General features: G+C 44.0%; 1 protein-coding gene across 6 annotated transcripts in view; it reads right to left on the bottom strand.

Moving 5' to 3' along the window:
• The window catches only part of PTPRZ1 (protein tyrosine phosphatase receptor type Z1), a 368,376-nt gene that overhangs the window by 94,094 nt on the left and 249,811 nt on the right, over window positions 1–24,471 (bottom strand). For all 6 annotated transcript variants that reach the window (XM_063927193.1, XM_063927198.1, XM_063927197.1 and 3 more), the window contains exons 10-11: window positions 15,974–16,100; window positions 10,696–10,742 (exon numbers count right to left, since the gene is read on the bottom strand). In XM_063927193.1, the coding sequence (XP_063783263.1) occupies window positions 10,696–10,742; window positions 15,974–16,100 (174 nt within the window). The remainder of the gene's footprint in view (window positions 1–10,695; window positions 10,743–15,973; window positions 16,101–24,471) is intronic.

A 24,471-nucleotide genomic window follows, 5' to 3' on the forward strand; every position in this document is an offset into this window, starting at 1 on the left:
GGGCCACTTTCGGCATTCAGCCACCGCGTGCCGAAGACTGGAGCACCAGCAAACACTCCTGAACCTGCCCTGCTATCATCTGTAGCAAGAGGTGGTAACGAGGTGGAATTCAACCCTCTATATGCTTCAGAGGATGGAGGAGCAGCAAAAGGCCATTCAAGCCTATACATCTGCCTACGATATAGGCAAAGGAGGGGGAATGCACCTGACTCAAGCGCAGTGGAGAATGATTTCAACGTTGTGCAAGGTTCTGCAACCCTTTGAACTTGCCACACGTGAAGTCAGTTCAGACACTGCCAGCCTGAGTCAGGTCATTCCCCTCATCAGGCTTTTGCAGAAGAAGCTGGAGACATTGAAAAAGGAGCTAAAACAGAGCGATTCCGCTAGGCATGTGGGACTTGTGGATGGAGCCCTTAATTTGCTTAACCACGATTCACGGGTGGTCAATCTGTTGAAATCAGAGCACTACATTTTGGCCACCGTGCTCGATCCTAGATTTAAAACCTACGTTGTATCTCTCTTTCCGGCAGACACAAGTCTGCAGAGGTTCAAAGACCTGCTGGTGAGAAAATTGTCAAGTCAAGCGGAACGTGACCCGTCAACAGCTCCTCCTTCACATTCTCCCGCAACTGGGGGTGCGAGGAAAAGGCTAAGAATTCCGAGCCCACCCGCTGGTGGTGATGCAGGGCAGTCTGGAGCGAGTGCTGACATCTGGTCCGGACTGAAGGACCTGCCAATGATTACTGACATGTCGTCTACTGTCACTGCATATGATTCTCTCACCATTGAAAGAATGGTGGAGGATTATATGAGTGACCGCATCCAAGTAGGCACGTCAGACAGTCCGTACGTATACTGGCAGGAAAAAGAGGCAATTTGGAGGCCCTTGCAGAAACTGGCTTTATTTTACCTAAGTTGCCCACCCTCCAGTGTGTACTCCGAAAGAGTGTTTAGTGCAGCCGCTCACCTTGTCAGCAATCGGCGTACGAGGTTACTTTCAGAAAATGTGGAGAAGATGATGTTCATCAAAATGAATTATAATCAATTCCTCCGTGGAGACATTCACCAGCAATTGCCTCCAGAAAGTACACAGTGACCTGAGATGGTGGATTCCAGTGGGGACGAATTAATAATCTGTGAGGAGGGGGATGTACACAGTGAAAGGGGTGAGGAATCGGACGATGAGGAGGAGGTGGACATCTTGCCTCTGTAGAGCCAGTTTGTGCAAGGAGAGATTGATTGCTTCTTTTTTGGTGGGGGCCCAAACCAACCAGTCATTTCAGTCACAGTTGTGTGGCAGACCCTGTCGCTGAAATGATGGGTTTGTTAAAGTGTGCATGTCCTGTTTATACAATATAAGGGTGGGTGGGAGGGCCCAAGGACAATTCCATCTTGCACCTCTTTTTTTCTTTAATTTTTCTTTGCATCATGTGCTGTTTGGGGACTATTTTTTTGAAGTGCCATCCTGCCTGACACTGCAGTGCCACTCCTAGATGGGCCAGGTGTTTGTGTCGGCCACTTGTGTCGCTTAGCTTAGCCATCCAGCGACCTTGGTGCACCTCTTTTTTTCTTTGCATCATGTGCTGTTTGGGCACTATTTTTTTGAAGTGCCATCCTGTCTGACACTGCAGTGCCACTCCTAGATGGGCTAGGTGTTTGTGTCGGCCACTTGGGTCGCTTAGCTTAGTCACACAGCTACCTCATTGCGCCTCTTTTTTTCTTTGCATCATGTGCTGTTTGGGGACTATTTTTTTGAAGTGCCATCCTGTCTGACACTGCAGTGCCACTCCTAGATGGGCCAGGTGTTTGTGTCGGCCACTTGGGTCGCTTAGCTTAGTCATCCAGCGACCTCGGTGCAAATTTTAGGACTAAAAATAATATTGTGAGGTGTGAGGTGTTCAGAATAGACTGAAAATGAGTGGAAATTATGGTTATTGAGGTTAATAATACTATGGGATCAAAACGACCCCCAAATTCTATGATTTAAGCTGTTTTTGAGGGTTTATTGTAAAAAAACACCCGAATCCAAAACACACCCGAATCCGACAAAAAATTTTCAGGGAGGTTTTGCCAAAACGCGTCCGAATCCAAAACACGGCCACGGAACCGAATCCAAAACCAAAACCCGAAAAATTTCCAGTGCACATCACTAATTCTGACATGTACAGCAGTATTGCACAGCCACATGGAATTAATATTCAACTGCTGCAGGAGGCGTATGTAAGAAAAAGATGCATCCTGCCAGCATCTGTAGTTTGAGTGCTCTGTTTGTAGACGCAGCATCAGATCACTGTCTCAATGGTTGCAGCCCTTGGCCATACTGAACTGGTCGGCTGGGTCCAGGAACTCTGTGTGTGTACAATTACAAAGACCTGGGGCTCAGCACACCAACAAAATGGAGGAGACACCCCCCCAGGTTGTTGAATGGTCCTGGTTGCTGCCCCCGCTCTGCCACTCAAAGTCTGCGGTCATGCTGTGGCTAAGGGGGACTGTGAGCGATCACTCAGGACCCGTTCTGCAAGTGCGTAAAACAAGTTCCACATATGTGCAGTGCCACCTCCATCAGATTTGTATGGAAACCATCAGGTTTACATACAAATCTAAATCAGGCCCTTAGTTTGGTGGCACCATAAATTGATTAATATACACATTTTTATGGATTTCTTGTTATTATGTGTAAATTGTAGGAGTAAATGTTTAAGTGGAGAGAGATCAACCGCTCGCCAATCAGCTCCAAACTTCCAAGCTGTGTTTGAGAAATAAGTTAGGAGCTGGCTGGCTGGTACTTTATCCCTCTCCACAGCTTAGTACATCTGCCCCTATATATGTTTATAAATAAGTCTCTATGTTATTTCATGACACAGAGAGCAGCATCTTTTTACTATATATATTTTGAAATAATCTTTTGATACCAGCGCAGTGAAATACTAAATCCAAAAATTCACTTGCAGCAGGCGTACGTCGTAAGGATCCAGAGCACGTAAACACATTAACATTATTTATTTATTTAAAAAAACACAAATAAAATAGTAGTATTAGATTTCCCTAGTAATGTAGCCTTTTATGAGAACCCATAAAAACATTCTACACAAGTACCACACTTGAGGGTGGTTTTGCAAAACCCAAAATGAAAACATGACACAAGAAATTAGAACCAAAAGCAACACGTGAGACTCCGCGCACATCTCTAGCTGAAACTTGTGAAAATTAAACTTTAGACTTATTGGGGGAATATAATACATCTTGATTTTGCAAAACTAGTGCGATTTTGGCAATTTTCAGGTGAGTTTCAAGTCGCCGTATGCAAATATATGCAAAGGTGTCAGAAACCTGCAAGAATTTATTGCAACACAACAAAGATCTAAAAGGGAGCTAGTTGTAATGTCAACAAAAATGCACTTGTAGAATAAAAATGGTCTCTCTGGTCAGCAAAATAGTTCTGTATCTTAAATAACGTAAAAAATAAATAGAAAAAAACCCCGCAGAGGATCCCCCCGATAAAAGCGTGACTAGCACTAGCACTTTTGCCTCAGCATGTATTGGAAAAATCAGCAGGACAAATAGCATACCCTGCAACATTTTTTATTAGAGTCAATAGGAATTATCAATATGGCTAGTGGCACAATAGCAGGGGGGACACTCAGCGTGGGCAGCTCCCCCCACTATAATGCCAACCAGTCATAGGTACATCAAGCTTCCTCTATCCCCAGGTACCATCAGCCCTGTTCTGAAAACACCATATCTTTTGCCCAATGTTAATGGCATGACACTCACGGGCACCGCCATAGGGATGAATGTGCTGCGGTACTTTTACCATTTATTCCTATAGCAGTGCACGTGAGTGACCTGCTATTACCTTTAGGGCCTCATGTAATAAAATCAGGGGCTTTTTTATTTGTTTTTTTATTTTGTCAAGTATCTTGGATGCCTACTTTGGAACAAAGAAACTTTTCCTATGGATCTATAAGCAATAAAGTGGTGAACGAGGGTTGTAAAGGAACTGTCTTTTTAATAAAGTATTTTTTTTCTATTGTGTCCATGACAGGGCTAGATGGGATCTAAAGAGTGCCAGTAAAAAAATGCAAATTAATTGTATTAAACCCCACACTCACCACCAATGGGGTATTGGGAATAGCCTTCTCTCCACCCTCCACATGCATTCTTAACCCCATCAACTCCAACCTCATCTGATCCCTCATCCCTGAAGCATATTCCTACACTGCACACCTGGTCAAATTATCTGTTATTTCTGGCACCTTTTCATCATCCTGCAAGCATGCCCTGTTCTCCAACATTCTCAAGAAACTCTTTCTTGATCTCTTATTCCCCGCTAACTTGCGGGTGGTGCACCTCTTTCCTTTACCCCCAAACTTTCTCAGACCGTCTCCAATATGGCTTTCAATCTCTTCATTTCAGCAAAACTACCATAACCAAGGTCACTAATTACCTACTTCTGTCCAAATTAAAAAACTGGCTCCCTATTCTAATACACCTTGATCTCACACCAGTATTTAACACTGTTGAATTCTCCATACCCTCTCATGCTCCACACCAGGGCCGGCTCCAGGCACGTTCGACTACGGCCGCGCGGGGCGCCACCCTTAATGGGCGCCGCGCGCTGGCGCCGCCATCTTTGTGCCTGGAGCCAGCCTGCAGTGCTCCCTGTATGCGGCTGTGCGGCGCCGGCGTCTGACGTTAGACGCTGGTGCCAGGCAGCCGCGCACACGAGTTTTAGAAGAGCCGCCCGCGTCCCCAGCGGCACTCCCCCTCCCGCCAATACCGCAGGTATCGTGAAGCAGTATATGGATCGGACTCTGTGTGGGGGCACTGTGGGGGCATATCTTTCACTGTGGGGGCAATTATGTATCTGGAAATGTGGGGGCATGTCTGCACTGTGGGGGTATATCTTTCACTGTGGGGGCGTTTATGAATCTGGCACTGTGGGGGCATTTATATATCTGGCACTGTGGGGGCATTTATGTATCAGGCACTGTGGGGGGTATATCTGCACTGTGAGGGCATTAATGTATCTGGCACTGTGGGGGCATTTATGTATCTGGCACTGTGGGGGCATATCTGCACTGTGGGGGCATTTATGTATCTGGCACTGTGGGGGCATATCTGCACTGTGGGGGCATTTTATGTATCTGGCACTGTGGGGGCATATTGGCACTGTGGGGGCATTTATGTATCTGGAACTGTGGGGGCATTTATGTATCTGGAACTGTGGGGGCATTTATGTATCTGGAATGGTGGGGGGCATATCTGCACTGTGGGGGCATTTTATGTATCTGGCACTGTGGGGGCATTTATGCATCTGGCACTGTGGGGGGTATATCTGCACTGTGGGGGCATTAATGTATCTGGCACTGTGGGGGCATATCTGCACTGTGGGGGCATATCTGCACTGTGGGGGCATTTATGTATCTGGCGCTGTGGGGGTATATCTGCACTGTGGGGGCATTAATGTATCTGGCACTGTGTGGGCATATCTGCACTGTGGGGGCATTTATGTATCTGGCACTGTGGGGGCATATCTGCACTGTGGGGGCATTTATGTATCTGGCACTGTGGGGGCATTTTATGTATCTGGCACTGTGGGGGCATATTGGCACTGTGGGGGCATTTATGTATCTGGAACTGTGGGGGCATTTATGTATCTGGAATGGTGGGGGCATATCTGCACTGTGGGGGCATTTATGTATATGGCACTGTGGGGGTATATCTGCACTGTGGGGGCATTAATGTATCTGGCACTGTGGGGGCATATCTGCACTGTGGGGGCATTTATGTATCTGGCGCTGTGGGGGTATATCTGCACTGTGGGGGCATTAATGTATCTGGCACTGTGGGGGCATATCTGCACTGTGGGGGCATTTATGTATCTGGCACTGTGGGGGCATATCTGCACTGTGGGGGCATTTATGTATCTGGCACTGTGGGGGCATATCTGCACTGTGGGGGCATTTTATGTATCTGGTACTCTGGGGGCATTTATGCATCTGGAACTGTGGGGGCATTTATGTATCTGGCACTGTGGGGGCATTTATGTATCTGGCGCTGTGGGGGCATATTGGCACTGTGGGGGCATTTATGTATCTGGCACTGTGGGGGCGTTTATGTATCTGGCACTGTGGGGGCATATCTGCACTGTGGGTGCATTTATGTATCTGGCGCTGTGGGGGTATATCTGCACTGTGAGGGCATTAATGTATCTGGCACTGTGGGAGCATATCTGCACTGTGGGGGCATTTATGTATCTGGCGCTGTGGGGGTATATCTGCACTGTGAGGGCATTAATGTATCTGGCACTGAGGGGGCATATCTGTACTGTGGGTTCATTTATGTATCTGGCACTGTGGGGGCATTTATGTATCTGGCACTGTGGGAGCATTTATGTATCTGGCACTGTGGGGGCGTTTATGTATCTGGCACTGTGGGGGCATATCTGCACTGTGGGGGCATTTATGTATCTGGCGCTGTGGGGGTATATCTGCACTGTGAGGGCATTAATGTATCTGGCACTGTCGGGGCATTTATGTATCTGGCACTGTGGGGGCATTTATGTATCTGGCACTGTGGGGGCATTTATGTATCTGGCACTGTGGGGGCATATCTGCACTGTGGGGGCATTTATGTATCTGGCACTGCTGGGGGGCATGTCATGTGTAGCTGGCACGGCTGGGGAGCATATCATGTGGTGTTCCCGCTAGGCGTCTGTGGCTAGGCAATGTGTCTCAGTGCTCTGCCTGGCGCAAAGTGTCTAATGTGTTCTGCCTGTCGCAGTGTGTATAGGAGGTTCTACCTGGTGCAATGTGTATTAGCTGCACTACTGTGTGGTGTAATGCGAATTGCCACTATTATGTGGCCACACCCCTTCTCCACGAAGCAACGCACATTCCAGAAATGCAGTAAACTCACTATCATAATCATATGACCAATACAATGACCATATCTGTGACTCTTCTAGATAGTACTTTCTTGAAATATACTGCAGAAAGAGCCTGATAATTGTAAATGTGAAACTTTAAATAAAAGCAGTCCTGATATTTCATTACTTTTATGTCTAATACTGTATATTACAGCCGATTATCTGAAATACCAATTATCCATACATTATCTACAGGAACCAAACATAACTGTTGTAGTCATGCAATAAATATTTTGTTTGCATTATACATTTCAGTGTTTTGTATCATAATTTTTGTGTTTGATCCAGTGATGAAAATGTACTTATTAGCTAATAAAAAATTAAACTGTATCATAAAAAATAAGAAAACAAATAACACATACAGTTTAACACACATCCAATTATCAGAACAAACAGATTATGCAAACTACCATTGCTCACAATGAGTTTGCATAATTGGTGTTCTACTCTAACTTAATATGGGTAAAAACAGTATTTTAGGAGAACAAAACTACTAAAAAATGATAAAGAAAAGGTCACAATACTGTAGTAGGCAGTGCTTTGAATGGAATGTTTTACTTTTAGTTGTGCAATGTGTTATTGAGTCTCAGGGGATCATTTAGAGTTGTACATAAAAGATGCCAATTTCAGTATACATACATATAAATCTAAACCCACTTTCCATGCCTGAACCTTGACTTGCACACATCTTAAGTCATGTGCATCCTTTAAGCTAAAGTATAGATGTGTTTGGAGCCAGGGCTACCATCAGAAATCGTGGGGCCCAGGACCCCCCCAAAAGAGAAATATAAATAAATAATAATAATAATAATAAAAAAAAAAAAATATATATATATATATATATATATATATATATATATACTACAGCCGTGGCACTCCTGGTGTCTGATTTTAAAAAAACTCTCATGCAGGCAAGTTATATATATATATATATATATATATATATTTAAGCAAAATACAATATATATATATATATATATTTAAGCAAAATACAATAAATAAATTCCTATGCACATATTGAGCAACACCATATTATGACCCTTGCACCATATTAAGTCCCCACAGTAATGCCCGACACCATATTATGCCTCCACATTAATGCCCTTGTCACCATATTATGTCCACACAGTAATTATGCCAGTACCTACTCATTGTCAGGGATTCTGCTCATTGTCAGGGGATCCCCCCTCCCGGACACCGCTGCGGGTCTGTCACTCGCACCTGCCTGCTTCAAACTATTGAAAACGTCCCCCCCAAAATGGCTGCAATCTCAGAGGAGATAGTTATTTAAGATACTAGAGCCTCCTCTAGTATCGATAATATCTGTCTCCTCTGAGGCGGTGGCCATTTTGGGAGGGACATTTTCAATAGAGCATGGCGGCGGAAGGACAGACAGGGATGGATGGATGGCACCATGAACGGCTTGGGCGCCTTCCCCTCTCTGTCAGAGAGGCCGTGCCCAGGGCAGCTGTGCCCCCAGTACATCCCTGATGGCAGCCCTGTTTGGAGTAACAATCAGTGTCATAAAATCGATACAGTAGCTACACTGGACTTGTGCAGGCACTGAATTTATGCTAGGGAAAGTACATAGATACATGTATCCAAAAGTAAGATGCACCTCAAAGGGATGTTCAGAACTTGTTTCTGCATTATCTTTTTGTAATCAAAGGGCACATGGACGCCAGTGACCTGATCCACATCTCAAAGCACAAGGATCTACAAGTCAGAGCCGAAACTAGGGAGGGGCTAGGGGGGCATGTGACCCGGGCGCGGGATTGGATAGGGCGCTGGGATCAGCTGCATCTGACACAGCAGTGAATCTAGTGAAGAAAATGGGATTTGTAGTCATGTGTGCTACTGCTTACACTTTATGCAGTAGCATAGAGACTACAAATCCCATGATGCATTGCACCCTGCAGAAGATGGCCGCCGCTCGAGCTAGGGAGTCAGGGAAACGTCTAGTTTCCCTTCCTCAGCTGCAAGCCGAAAAAGTATTCCAGCCGCCCGCCCTAGCTATGAATGTGGTCATGCTGCTGACCTTTCTCTGGCCCCACACAGAACTGCATTCAGCGTTTCAACACACACACACACACACACACACACACACACACACACACACACACACTCACACACACTCACACACACACTCACTGTGACTGGTGTTAACCCCTGCAGCTCATTTAAACTAGTTTACTTAAATAGTATATTTCCCTAATCTATAATGCTGAGACTGCTCATCTTCACCACTGTGACAGCTACAAATTTTATATATATATATATATATATATATATATGTATGTATGTGGCTGCGTACATATATACACACACGTATCTGTATATATGTATGTATGTATATACATATATATATCAGTGATCGCAAAAACGCGCTATAACGCGTATTTTACGCGTTATAGGCAGTGGGGGACTCAGTTTTTAAAAACGAGGGGGTCCTGCGGGACGCGCTGTGACTCCTCTACCAATTACCGCGGCCAGCATCACACGTCTCTTCAACCAGTCATAGCCAGCAGTGTCCCCAACCAATCACTGCTGGCAGCGTTTCCTGTCATCCAATCACCGCGGCAGCCTCCGTCCTGACTTTTCTTCCCGCTCTGCAGTCTGAATCCTCCTCCTTGGGCTCCGGGTGACAGCAATGTGTAACGTGCTCTACCCGATGCAAAGTGTATAACGTGCTGTACCCGGTGCAAAGTGTATAACGTGCTCTACCCGGTGCAAAGTGTATAACGTGCTCTACCCGGTGCAAAGTGTATAACGTGCTTTACCCACTGCAAAGTGTATAACGTGCTCTACCCGGTGCAAAGTGTATAACGTGCTCTACCCACTGCAAAGTGTATAACGTGCTCTACCCGCTGCAAAGTGTATAACGTGCTCTACCCGGTGCAAAGTGTGTAACGTGCTCTACCCGGTGCAAAGTGTGTAACGTGCTCTACCCGGTGCAAAGTGTATAACGTGCTCTACCCGGTGCAAAGTGTATAACGTGCTCTACCCGGTGCAAAGTGTGTAACGTACTCTACCCAGTGCAAAGTGTGTAACGTGCTCTACCCCGATGCAATGTGCATAAGCGGCACTACTGTGTGGTGTAATGTGAATTGGCACTATTATGTGGCCACGCCCCTAAATTTTAGCGGCGCGCCTTCGGCGCGCATTGTCTGTTCTTTGCAGTGTAGGGCGGGGAGCACCAATTCACTTTCTGCCACAAGGGCACCAAAATGTCTAGTTACAGCTCTGGTGCAGTGTCTGTATGCTACACAGCCCAGCAGCTTTCTCACTTCCCCCCCCTCCTGCTACACTTTTGTAGTGTCCAAATCAAGTCTGTGTTTTTATGTTTGAATCGATAATGAGATTAATATGAACCTTTACTCCAATGGGACTCAGAAAAGGACCGGTAGGTCCCCAATTTTTAAAAGTGAGGGGTCCCTGGGACCCTCTTTTTTTCCGGCTCAGCGCGATCACTGATATATATATATATATATATACACACCATGTGTGTATTACGGGAGTCTGCTGGTCTGAGGGATATCTGTTTTGTGTTTAGTTGTTTGTTTCTTAATTATTTTTTTTTATTTTTATTTTATTTTTCTATTTTATTTTATATATATATAGAATTTTTTTTTTTTTTTTTGGGGGGGGGGCGCTAAATTTCTGTCTTGCCCCAGGTGCCGTTAGTCCTAGTTTCGGCCCTGTACAAGTGTCAGCAAAATGAAAGGTAAGCTATACAGTAGATCAGTATCTGTATAAAATATTACCTCTATTTCCTCTTCTGTTTCTGTCACATCAAGAAACAAGTCATTTCCTAAAGAAAAAAAGTAGTAAAATAAACAATGCTAATTAATCATGAGATCATGTGTTAAAAATAAAAAGATACTGATAAATATTTCAGCTTGAATTATTTTAATACAATCATAAAAGCCCAAACGGACTTCCAGCAGAGACTATAAAGCTGATCCTAGTACTGTAACCCTTTTGCACAATAACTGATAACTCTCTGCTCCATCATTCTTTTTGTATATCTGAAGAGGCGAGTGGATGAAGGTGTTATGTCACATTAAGAAGAAACGGAGATATTTACAGCTAAAGATAAATTATTAAAACTTTTAGAATTGGACATAGCACTTTTATCCTCAAAATAAATCAGTAAATAGACAACCAACATTTGAAATGACATTGTTACTATGATCCCTAGGTAATAACACCATCCTTTATAAAAAATAAATAAATTCATAAAATTGCTACATAACACCTTCATCTACTCGCCTCCTCCTATATATTGTTAATTACTTACATATGCTGATTAAATGTGGTCTGAGATAGGTCCGTTTTATTTACATTTATCTACAAAATGATGTTGATAGAGTATGGGGTGGGGGGGGGGGGGGGGGGAGTGTCCAAATGCTTGATTTTAGAGGGTGTAGCCAGCCCATGATTAGCACTTAACAATTTGCACAGAAAGTGCAACCAATGTAAAACTTCAGAGGCCAGCGATCACAGCAGGGTCATTGATCACAGCAAGATCCTAAATGCAGCAACAGGGCACAGCTCCTTTATATCCCTTATTTTGCATGTAATTGTATTATAAACAACTCGATTGTGGTCATGATTCAAGCCATTGGCTGGGAAGGAAGGGGAAGGGGAGTTTGCAGAACTGAAACCACCCCTGTGTTTGAATATGAGAGGGAGAGATGTAAAGCCTTAGAAAGCTACAGTACTAGGGACTGGGTCAATCAGAAGTAGTGGGAAATTAAATGAAATCCATACCTGGACTCACAAGTAACTTCATAGTGTTGCATTGCCAGTAACAATGGTGCCCCTGACAAACAGATGCATGAGAAACTGCACAGTAATCACATCATACAATGATAAATGACTATGTACCTCCTCCTGCATCAAAGATCCACCGAGGAGAGTTGGTACAGTGTGGGGAGGAAGGAAAGGGAAATAAAAGTATAGAAGTGACCCTAATAAAAAGCCTACTTCAGGTGGCTTGTGTAGCAGTGCTGTATTTGGGGTGGTTGCGGTAGGGGGGTAGAGGATCAAGTCTGCTTGTGTAATGTTCAGATGTTCAATTCCTTTGAATACAGATCCTGTTTAATTTTGAATTCACAGTTTACAATAATAGTTTGATGGATTTTAATAGATGGGAGTGTTCTTCACAGATACCTATTAAAATATCTTCATAAGGGTTCTACTTCTGTTATTGGAGCTGCCGGTGATTTTTCACAGACCCCCCTTTGGGGACGTGATTCAGTAGTATAGCGGCTTGGGGTTATTCGTCCCTCTTACACACACTCATGCTCTGCCTGTTGGGTATTCTGGCTAGGATGAAGGGGCATCTTAGAATAATATTTTCCCGAATGGTATAAAGGCTTTAACATGTTAGCCATCCTACTTATATTTTTGCAATATTATATATGTGAATATAACAGCATTATTGGATCATTTAAATTCCAGAACTAACATTTTCTAGAACACATTACTGCAATATAGAGTAGGATTTGATGAGAGGTTTTTATGCAGTGGTTTTATTATTATTATTCTCATTATGGCGTTACTGTACACCTAAAGATATTAGTGTTTTTTTATGAGGGAAAAACACCAGAAGACAGAATATTATAGATTTACTGTAGTTACGTAGACTATTTTGCACTAGTTACTTGCATATATATGCCATTCTTCCATGCTACCAAAAGATCAAGGTAACCCACTAAAAATTCTATGGCAAGCCATCATCCATAAATGAAGAGCCCTGACCTTTAAGTTACACTTTACAGTACATTTTTGTAATTAAGGAAAAAAGCAAGACATTTTCTTACCTTTTATATAAAATGTAGATGGGTTTGTCTGTGTTCCACAAATTCTGATTTTTTTATTTTATTTGTAGAATGAATATCATCTTTTCTGCCAACATACATAAAGCTGCACCTTGTTTCGTACCACTAAAGGACTGCTTGTGCCCAATGTAGTAACAATATAGGAAAACGTATCTCATTCTTTATGTGTATCCTATTAGCTATGCCTACAATAAACACTTCTTATGTACTATTCAGGACCATTTATCATACAATTTATAAAGAAAGACAATAAACAGTAAACAACATGGATGAACATTAATACACAAAAACAGAAACACAGAAAGAAAATGAACAAACACACTACAATTCTCTGGAGTATTATTATTATTATTATTATTATTACTACCATCATCGACTGTGTGAATAGTATTAACTACATGCATATGTCTACATAGACAAGATACAATGGTATAAATGCTTCATGTTCAAATGAAAGACACATGTACAGTTAAAAAAGAAACAAGACAAACTACACAAGTTGTTGATTTGAAGACAATCTTTACATACAGTAGACGTGGACATGATAAATAAGTGCACATGCAGTTTTGGTGAGAAAGATTAATATAGTATTATGCTGAAGAAAAATCCTATGCAATAATTATGTACTATAGCTATGATATAAACGTGCTCAATGTTTAACAGTGTAGGAAATATTTTCCAACATTTAATTTACCCAATATTTGCAATGTAAATAACATAAAAAGGGAATTATAAAAATCACACATTAATTCCATCCATAAAACACGAATATACACATGATTTTTATGAGCACATATATATTGCATAGTACTTTTTGCATTGCCAGATTTAGTGATTTAGAAGAAAGCAGAAAGGTGATAAAGAAAATGCTGCAAATGACGTGATTCTCAGAGTAAATGAGTAATGTATGCAACCAATTATGACATAGCATAAATCCCATAGACCTACTAAATTATTCATATGGATACAGTATGTCACACAAAACTTTATGAACAATAAAAAATGGTTGAAAATAAGCACTAGTGATAATGATTTATTAAAAACATGAAATGATTTTGTAATATGGCACACAAAGATTATTATGTTTAGTAGTGTATATGTAAAAAAATGTTTATAATTTTCATATATTTAAAGTTTATTAAATATATATTACAAGAATCCCCCATGATTCAATTGCAGACATGTATTAGTATATTGACATTTAGAATGCATTGTGTGGAATCTGTAGGTTAAGGATCTACAGTACCACAACTAGTTTGCCTACCTACAGTAACTATGCAAGTTAGCACTACCGTATACCCTGATCTTATTCAGTATACTGTAGTCCAAAGCGTTGATCGCGATAGACTGGTCGACCATGGACACTCGACGAGTTGATGGCTGTGGACATTCTGTAGCAGCCAATAAGAATTATGCTGATTCTTATTGGCAAGCTGCGCCAAACTGAAGCAACCAAGGTTAGCTGAAGCTATCCCTGTAGGCTGTCACTTTGACAGCAATAACGAATAGAAATCAGGCTGATTCCTATTAGCTCCATTCCACTGGTGCCACAGCCAGAAAGTCGGGTTAATGCCTGCATAATACATTTGGAGTCTGCACTGATGCTGCTGCTGGACTGCCATGCCTGAAGGCAAGGAAGAACTGAGAGCTCCTCTCTCTGACACATCAGGTCAGTCTTTATGTGGGGGTCTGGGGCAATTTAATGTATGTTTTCTTTTTTTTGTGGGATACAATAGTTTTTGGGGGGTTTTCCCGTGGGGGACAATATGTTTGGATTTTTCCTGTGGGGTACATTTTTTTTTATTTTTTACAGTTTTTCTGCTGTAGGGGCCAATGTGTTTATTACTGTGGGTCCAATGTGTATATTTTTTTCCTGTGGAGGCAAATGTGTGATTTCTGCAACACAGTCCACACACTCCATTTTTGTTATGCTACACCCCCTTTTCCAGTGCAAATGTGCTGTCTTGGTAGAGCACAAATGCTTTCAGCTTTCAGAGTAGAACAGAGACAGGTGAGAATACTTTGTATCCTAAACTTCAGACTCTTACTACGTGTAGAAACACAATTATTAATGAATGTGTTTGTTTCATGGTTTTACTGCTTGACATGAACTTACTTACTTACTACTTATGTTCATGTCTTAATTAACCTGAAACCTAAAGATACTGGAATAAAAATCTGTGTATCTTCCCATAGGATCAGAATTAAACTATTAATCCAATCACCTCTCAAGTAATGAGGACCAACTGAAGAAATCCTATCTGCTGCTGAAATACAGTACTATGTATGAAACTTGGGCAGGGCTGCTTGCCTCCGATATTGCAACACTGATTATTTTGTCATTTCTGCCGATCTACTCGCCGTTTCCAAAGCAAACAGTACTCACAACTGAGAAAAGTGCATGAGTGAGTTAATATTCCAACATACAAGTCCTTCATTAAATAAATTACTTGAGAGTGTATATTTCCCTTAATTTTTCAAGTTTTTCATAAAGTATTGACTGATTCAACTTATAGTATTGAATTATAATACATAAATATTTACTTTCCATATTTTTTACTTTCATGTATTAAACTATCATCTTTGTTTATCTTTTTTTTTGTGACCATGGAACATAATCAATATATGGAAGAGCAATATAATCATAAAACTAACAAGGTATTGTACGCACTACTCACTTATAAAGAGTGCATTAAGGATCTTCAATTTTAGTCAGATTTTAACTTGGTACAGTATAATCATTTCTCTTTGGTTTTCACATAATGTAGTCATATGTCCATATTATGATTATTATGATAGGCATGGGAACATACATAGCTGAGCAGAAACTTAGATGTTTTCGTATATACAATATCAAATATACCAGATTAGCAAACAATAGCTACAGTTAATAAATAGTAAATTAATATATGTAAAAATATGACATAAATCTTTCTAGTGGTGAAATGTCCAAGAATGGATACAGCGAATCTGTGTAGGTTAGAAGAAGCTTTTTATTTTTGTCCATCAGTAAATGTAATATTCTATTCTGTGATATCCTTTAGAATAGTACGGTATACTACTTTAATTGGATAGACTCTGTAGAATAACTTTGGAAAACAATTTTATAGAGAACATAACATTCTTATGCTAATCCTACTTTTTTTAAATATCAGAAGCCGTCAATATTTATGATATAATGTTGAAAAAATCATACCTTGATCATCCACTGTCAAGTCAAGAACCACCTGGTCACTGCGTTTTCCATAGAGGCTGTTGCTACACAATGCCACAACTTGAAGAACATAGCTTGCGTTGGGCACTAAGTTATACAAAATTGCACCCTAATAATGAAAAACAGGAGTACAACAATTTAAACATCATCCTGAAGTCTCTTGTATATAAAATACTATGTACTGAAATAAATAGCAAAAAACATTATACAGTATAAAATCTGTCCACCACTTTGCACAGTTATGAACAGGACACTTCAGTGCCATGGGCAGGCCAATATGTCCATGTGCTGTGAGCAGGAAACTGGTTGCTGGGCACCCCTTGTGCTTTTTAGCCAGGAGCCCCTCATGGTACCCGACAAGATTGCCACAACCATGTCTGCCACATCAGCCTTCCTCCGTGGGCAGCGTCACCAGGCACACTGATTTCAATATTTAGTATGGCTCTGAGTATGAGGCAGTGCCCAATTCTGAGTCTGAGACAGGTGTAAGAAGGTATCCCAGGACCAAGGAGATCAACAGGATAGATTGTAGAATGTCAGAAGTTGAGAATCACTTACAGTACCTGGCAGTCATCACTTGTGCCTTCACTGGAAGAGCTCAAGTGATGACTTCTTGTAGACTCGTCTAGTGAATATAGTGTCCTCTTTGATTTGGACAGCTTGAATCTGAAAAGAGGCATCACTTTAAGACTGGCATGTTGACGAGCCAATGCCAGCATGCTGCATCATAGCCTTACCCCGACATTTATGCTTATATTAGCTGGCACAAGCGTAGAGGACTCAGATAGAAAGGGAGCAGTGAAGAACTTCCAAAGAAAGAAGATTGTTTAAGGAGAAGAGGTGGAGACAGCGGGCAGTAGGAAGAAGACAATGCTGTGGTAATAGTCTCAGTTCTGCAAGGGGGTTCTTCACAAAAAAAGCTTACACTTCCTAATGTATCTTGCTTGCTAGCTGCAGATGCAAGGAACAAAATTCTACAAGGGAACACAGAGAGTAAAGAGAAGACCCAGCACCTGTCAAGCTGAGAATCCAGAAAGAGAGCTGAAGACCACTGTTTGGTGGTCCCTCTGCACCTGCTGAGTTTTGACAGACAGGTAAGGCCCCAGTTGGGCACTTGTGGTTTTGTTAGGCCTCATGGCTACCAATGATATCAGGTAATGGGCCTGTGCTTCATGTAAGGGGTCTAGGTACCAAGTGAGCTTAAATATACTGTATGGCACTCATCTGTGGGCAATAGGTCCCTTATCAGTGGATAGCGGGTAGCTCACCCTGTGATGCCTAGCCACTATGTCACCAGTATGTGTTTAGTGTAGGAGGCATAATTCTACTAAAACTTAAAATGCATTTAGGTCTGACCCAACCAATTTGTGTCTGGGCATTAGGCCCAAGTACCCTAGCTGAAAAGGGAGTGCTACACATGCCATGCTCATATTCCACAAAACTCCCATGGTTAATTGCGGAAAGCCAGTAGACTAAAAAGGACAGTTTCTGATTGGGCTCCAATAATACTTGCTTAGTGGAAACCTCCCTGTTACCCTACACTGTTAATAATAGGATTTTGGTTACCTACCGGTAAATCCTTTTCTCGTAGTCCGTAGAGGATGCTGGGGTCCACATTAGTACCATGGGTATAGACGGGTCCACCAGGAGCCATTGGCACTTTAAGAGTTTGACAGTGTGGGCTGGCTCCTCCCTCTATGCCCCTCCTTCCAGACTCAGTCTAGAAACTGTGCCCGAGGAGACGGACATCTTCGAGAGAAGGATTTAACACAGATAGTGGCGAGATTCACACCAGCTCACACATGCAAGGCACATCAAGCACATTAGCTTGAAAACTCAGCAACCGCTGAAACATTACTTACCAAGTAACAATGCAGTACTCAACTAAAATGAAGTTGTACTGAACCAAAAAACGATAGCAGGAAAATGAAGCGCTGGGCGGGCACCCAGCATCCTCTACGGACTATGAGAAACAGATTTACCGGTAGGTAACCAAAACCCTATTTTCTCTTACTCCTAGAGGATGCTGGGGTCCACATTAGTACCATGGGGGTGTACCAAAGCTCCCATAACGGGAGGGAGAGCGCGGAGGCTCCTGCAGAACTGATTGACTGAACTTCAGATCATCAGAGGAAATTGTAGAACTTTGCAAACGTGTTCGACTCAGACCAAGTTGCAGCTCGGCAAAGTTGTAAAGCCGAGACACCCCGGGCAGCCACCCAGGAAGACCCCACCGTACGAGTAGAGTGGGCCTTGACAGTCGTAGGACATGGCAATCCTGCCGTAGAATACGCATGCTGGATAGTGAACCTGATCCAGCGAGAGATTGTCTGCTTAGAAGCAGGACACCCAATTTTCTTGGGATCATACAGGACAGAGAGTCCGATTTTCTGTGACGAGCAGTCCTCTTCACATAGATCTTCAGAGCCCTTACAATATCCAAGGACTTTGATGAAATTGAGGAGTCAGCAGCCACTGGCACCACAAAAGGTTGGTTGATATGAAATGGCGACACAACCTTCGGAAGAAACTGCTGACGTGTCCGGAGCTCAGCCCTATCTTCGTGGAAGATCAAGTATGGGCTTTTACAGGAAAAAGCCCCCAACTCCGACACACGTCTAGCAGAAGCTAATGCCAACAACGTGACAGCCTTCCATGTAAGAAATTTGACCTCAACCTCCTGTAGAGGCTCGAACCAGTCCGATTGGAGGAACTGAAACACCACGTTAAGGTCCCAAGGCGCCGTAGGCAGTACAAAGGGAGGTTGGATGTGCAGAACTCCCTTCAAAAAGGTCTGAACCTCAGGGAGGGCAGTCAACTGTTTCTGGAAGAAAATGGATAGGGACGAAATCTGGACCTTCACAGATCCCAACCTCAGGCCCATATCCACACTGGCTTGTAGGAAGAGGAGAAATCGTCCCAGTTGAAACTTCACCGCAGGAAATTTCTTGGACCAAGATACATATTTTTTCCAAATTCGATGGTAATGTTTAGACGTTACTCCTTTCCTAGCCTGTATCAGGGTAGGAATGACCTAGTTCGGAATGCCCTTTCAAGCTAGTATCAGGCGTTCAACCTCCATGCCGTCAAACGTAGCCGCGGTAAGTCTTGATAGGCGAACGGCCCCTGCTGCAGCAGGTCCTCTGGAAGAGGAAGAGGCCTCGGCTCTTCTTGCAGAAGATCTGCATACCAAGCCCTTCTTGGCTAGTCTGGAGCAATGAGGATCACTTGAACCCCTGTTCTCCTTATGAGCTTTAGAACTCTTGGGATGAGTGGAAGTGGAGGAAACACGTACACCGATTGGAAGACCCACGGAGTCACTAGGGCGTTCACCGCCACTGCTTGCGTGTCCCTCGACCTGGAACAATACCGCCAAAGCGTCTTGTTGAGACAAGAGGCCATCATATCGATCTGGGGTACGCCCCAAAGATCTGTTAACCCCTTGAACACCTCTGGATGGAGACCCCACTGCCCTGGATGGAGATCGTGTCTGCTGAGAAAGTCCACTTCCCAGTTGTCTACTCCCGGAATGAAGATTGCTGACAGCGCCAACGCGTGTATTTCTGCGCAGAGGATGATTCTTGTTACCTCTGACATTGCAGCTCTGCTCTTCATTCCGCCCTGTCGGTTTATGTAAGCCACCGTTGTCACATTGTCCGACTGCACTTGAACGGCCCGATTTTTCAGAAGATGGGCCGCTTGAAGAAGACCGTTGTAGACGGCTCTTAGTTCCAGAATGTTTATCGGTAGGCCGGCTTCCAGATTTCACCAACTTCCTTGGAAGGTTTCCCCTTGAGTGACTGCGTCCCAGCCCCGGAGACTTGCATCCGTGGTAAGAAGGATCCAGTCCTGAATCCCGAACCTGTGGCCCTACAGACGGTGAGGTAGTTGCAGCCACCAGAGGAGTGAAATCCTGGCCTATAGTGACAGACGTATTCTCTGGTGCATGTGTAGATGAGATCCCCACTACTTGTCCAGGAGATCCAGTTGCAAGGACCGAGTATGAAACCTCCCATACTGCAGGGCCTCGTAAGAGGCCACCATCTTTCCCAGAAGGCGAATGCACTGATGAACCGACACCCGGGTTGGCTTCAGGACATCCCGGACCATTGTTTGTATCACCTACGCTTTTTCCTCTGGAAGAAACACCCTCTGCACTCCCATGTCGAGGATCATTCCCAGAAAGGACAACCTCCTGGTTGGTTCCAAATGTGATTTTGGAAGATTCAGGATCCAGCCATGTTCACTGAGAAGCTGGGTCGTGAGAGCTATGGACCGTAACAGTTTCTACTTGGATTATGCTTTTACCAGCAGATCGTCCAGATATGGAATTATGTTCACCCCCTGTCTGCGGAGGAGAATCATCATTTCCGCCATCACCTTGGTGAATACCCTCGGTGCTGTGGAGAGGCCGAATGGCAGGGCCTGGAACTGAAAATGACAGTCCAACAGTGCGAATCAAAGATAAGCTTGATGCGGCAGCCAAATCGGAATGTGGAGGTACGCATCCTTGATATCCAGGGATACCAGGAATTCCCCCTCCTCCAGACCTGATATCACTGCCCTTAGAGACTCCATTTTGAACTTGAACTCCCTCAGAAAGGGGTTTAGTGATTTTAAGTTCAGAATGGGCCTGACCGAACCATCCGGTTTCGGTACTACGAAAAGGTTCGAATAATAACCTTTGTTTTGCATATCAGGTGGTACTGGCACAATGACCTGTGCCTCCACCAACCTTTGGACGGCTTCTTGCAGGACAGTCCTGTCCGCCAGCAGAGCTTGCAAGCCTGATTTGAAAAATCAGTGAGGGAGATTTTTAAATTCCAGTCTGTAACCCAGAGACACAATATCTTGCACCCAGGGGTCCAGGCTGGATGACACCCAGACATGACTGAAATGCCCGAGTCTCTCTCCCACTGGCCCCACCTCTGGGGCGTGCAGTCCATCATCATGCGGAGGACTTTGGTGTACCTGAAGGTTTCTGTTCCTGGGAACCTGCAGTAGCAGGTTTCTTGGACTTGGGCCGACCTCCCAGAAAGAAGGTGTTGGACGGCTTGACCTTTCTAGGCTTGGTAGACCGAAAGGGCTGTGATGTAGCTGAAGAAAAGGGTTTCTTCGGAGCAGGTGTAGCTGAGGGAAGAAAAGGTGACTTACCAGCCGTAGCCGTGGAGATCCACGCATCTAACGCTTCCCCAAAGAGACCTGTGTAGGGTAGGGTCTCCACACGTCTCCTGGATTCCGCGTCAGAAGAGCACTGGTGCAACCACAGTCCTCACCGAGCTGATACAGACATGGAAGAAATTCCCGCAGCCATGGAACCCAGGTCTTTCATGGATTCTACCAGAAATCCTGCCGAATACTGAATGTTACGTAAAAACAATTCAACATCACATTTTTCCATACTATCCAAGTCCTCAAGTAACGTGCCTGACCACTTTACTATAGCTTTGGCATTCCAAGCACTGGCAATAGTGGGACGTAGTATTGCCACAGAAGCCGTGTACATGGATTTGAGCGTATTATCAATTTTACAATCAGCCGGCTCTTTCAAGGCGGTAGATCCTGGAACAGGTAAAACCACCTTTTTTGAGAGTCTGGATACTGACGCGTCAACAATAGGCGGGTTTTCCCATTTTTTTCTATCCTCTACCAGGAAAGGAAACGCTACCAGAACCCTTTCAGGTATCTGGAATTTTTTATCCGGGTTTTCCCAAGCCTTTTCAAAGATAGCGTTTAATTCCTTTGATGCAGGGAAAGTTAGCGAGGCTTTCTTATTTTCAGTGAAGTAAGCCTCCTCAACCTGCTCGGGTGTTGTATCAGCAATATTCAACACATCCCTAATAGCCTCTATCATCAACTGCACCCCTTTTGCAAGAGATGCTGCCCCCCGCAACACATCCCCGTCACCATCTGCAGTATCAGAATCGGTATCATCCTGCATGACCTGTGCAAGAGCACGTTTATGTGAATATACAGCGGGGAGCCCTGAGGTACCAGAACTGGGCCAGACTGCCATAGAGTTCTGTAGAGCCTGAGTTGCAGATTCATTTTGTGCAACCCTATTTGAAATCTGAGAAATCATAGATTTGATAGAGGATAACCACTCAGGCTCCCTTGCTGGAATCTGTGGTAAACTAGTGCAATCCTGATTACATGGAATGGGATCATCCTGAGAGGACATATCCTCTGCAGCATATGACACAGAGTCCCTGGACATTGCTTAATGGAGACCACAGACACTCAACACACACACGGGCGAGGACAGACAGAGTTTCACCCCCAAAAATGGCAAGAGAGACACAGAGATTGGAGCCAACCCACACACAGAGCTTTTAATATCAAGGGAGACCCCTTATCAGCACTGACTGTGCATCTTAATAAATTACACAGTCGTTTTGCAGCCTCCCCCCCCCCCCCCCCCCCTTCTACAACCCCCTGGTACCGTGAGAGATAGCTGGAGTTCCTGTGGGGGGACTTGCTCTTCCTGGACAGCGCTGTGCAGACAGGAAAATGGCGCTGAACGTTGCTAGGTCCTCTCTGAGGAGAAGCTCCGCCCCCAAAATGGCGCTGTCTTCCCGCTCTTCCTAGGATTATACTGGCCTGAGGATTTATGCTAGCTGAGATCCCGGGACCCCGACAGGCTGTGTGACCAGTGTAGGGTGTAGGCGCTGGCTCAGTGAGCCCCTCACAGTGCTGCACTATGTACCGCTGAGCCTCCGTAGCGCAGTTAGTACTGCGCTCCTACCCTGATGCCACCATCTTCACACCGGCCCCTCACTCGCCACTGATCTTTAGCTCTGTAAGGGGCTGGCGGCATGCTGCTGGGGTAAGCGATCCCCTGTGGCGGGGAACGATCTATCCCCTCAGGAGCTCAGTGTCCTGTCAGTGGAGATAGTGGCTCAGACCCCACAGGGCGGACACTACTCCCCCTCTTAGTCCCACAAAGCAGGGAGGCTGTTGCCAGCAGCCTCCCTGTAAAATAATAAACTCTAAACTAAACTTTACTAGAGAAACTCTGTAGAGCTCCCCTAGCTGTGACTGGCTCCTCTGGCACATTTTCTAAACTGAGTCTGGTAGGAGGGGCAAAGAGGGAGGAGCCAGCCCACACTCTCAAACTCTTAAAGTGCCAATGGCTCCTGGTTGACCTGTCTATACCCCATGGTACTAATGTGGACCCCAGCATCCTCTAGGATGTAAGAGAAATACTGTATTATAGTCTTCTGTGTGTATGTTGCTATCAAATGTGTTTATCTGTATGCATTTTTATATATTAATATTCTCTCCCTCTTTTTATATTGTACCTGTGTTGTTAAAGAAAGCTAGTCCAGTAACGGTTCGTGACTGGGGCCAGTTCGTGAGATATAATCTGATTGATATTTTAAAGGGACACTCATTTAAAAGGCAAACACAGATGATTTAAAATTATCCCTTTATAGACTTGTGGGAAACTCGCCAATGCCTGTATCGCACAGGCTATCACATGTACCCCACAGGGTACATGTGATGTGTTAGGTGGAGCGCACTAGGGCATCGTTAGAGAAAAGCAGATGTACAGTATGTAAGTGCTGTATATGCGATATTGCTCTGCTATTGATAGCAGAGGAACTTAGCCTTGTCCCTCTGCCTTGATTGGCCACCTGTAAAGCACAACATGGATGTCCATAGTTGAAACTATCAATGCTTTCTTGCTAATGGATTCATACAATCTATGCTAAGCACCGATGGTACCATCGATGGAGACAATTCGATGATTTATCCTCAAATAACCATCCTTACTGTTTCTCTTTATTATAGGCAGCACAAAGCTCCAAGGGGGCGAACTTTGTGTAGGACTTTAACCTTCTGAGGGGGCGAGTAGAAATGTGCGAAAAGTCCAGCTTTCACACATTTTTCTTATTGCGTCAAAAACTTTAGTCAGGTTCAGCTGCTTTGTGCAGCTAATCTCAGTGCTTGGCGCCCAGTGCCAGAACAAACATTTGCATATTGCACCGTCTAAAGTGATGGGCGATATGCCCAAAAACATTTGGTGGGTGGCTAAGCAGCTGTGGGCATGTCGCTGTAAGTGGCTGCGTCTAAAGACACACAACTGCTCAAACAGAAGGACATGTTTAGATGGTCAAACTGTACCTGCCAAAGGATTTCAATGATGCATCCGATGGTGCAACAATGCGTCATCTAAATACTCAGGACGGGATGTACAAAAGCCGAACATGTGGGAGAAACTCCAAAAATACAGGGTTTTTTTTCCGTTTTGGATGCAATTCCATATGTACCAAGCTCCGGAATGCAATAAATTCCAGAGCTTGGACCTGTTGGGTAATGCCACCTTTACGTGACATTATCCAATAGAAGCCTAAGGGCTTATTTTTGCATTTCCCCCTGAGAAGGATCTAACTGGATCCCTAACAGCACCTCCAGTGGCACACGCATGACTTTTCGCAAGTCCTAAACCCACAAGTCCTTCTATCACAAAGGATAGC

Source organism: Pseudophryne corroboree, chromosome 6, assembly GCF_028390025.1.
Source record: "Pseudophryne corroboree isolate aPseCor3 chromosome 6, aPseCor3.hap2, whole genome shotgun sequence".
NCBI lineage: Eukaryota > Metazoa > Chordata > Amphibia > Anura > Myobatrachidae > Pseudophryne > Pseudophryne corroboree.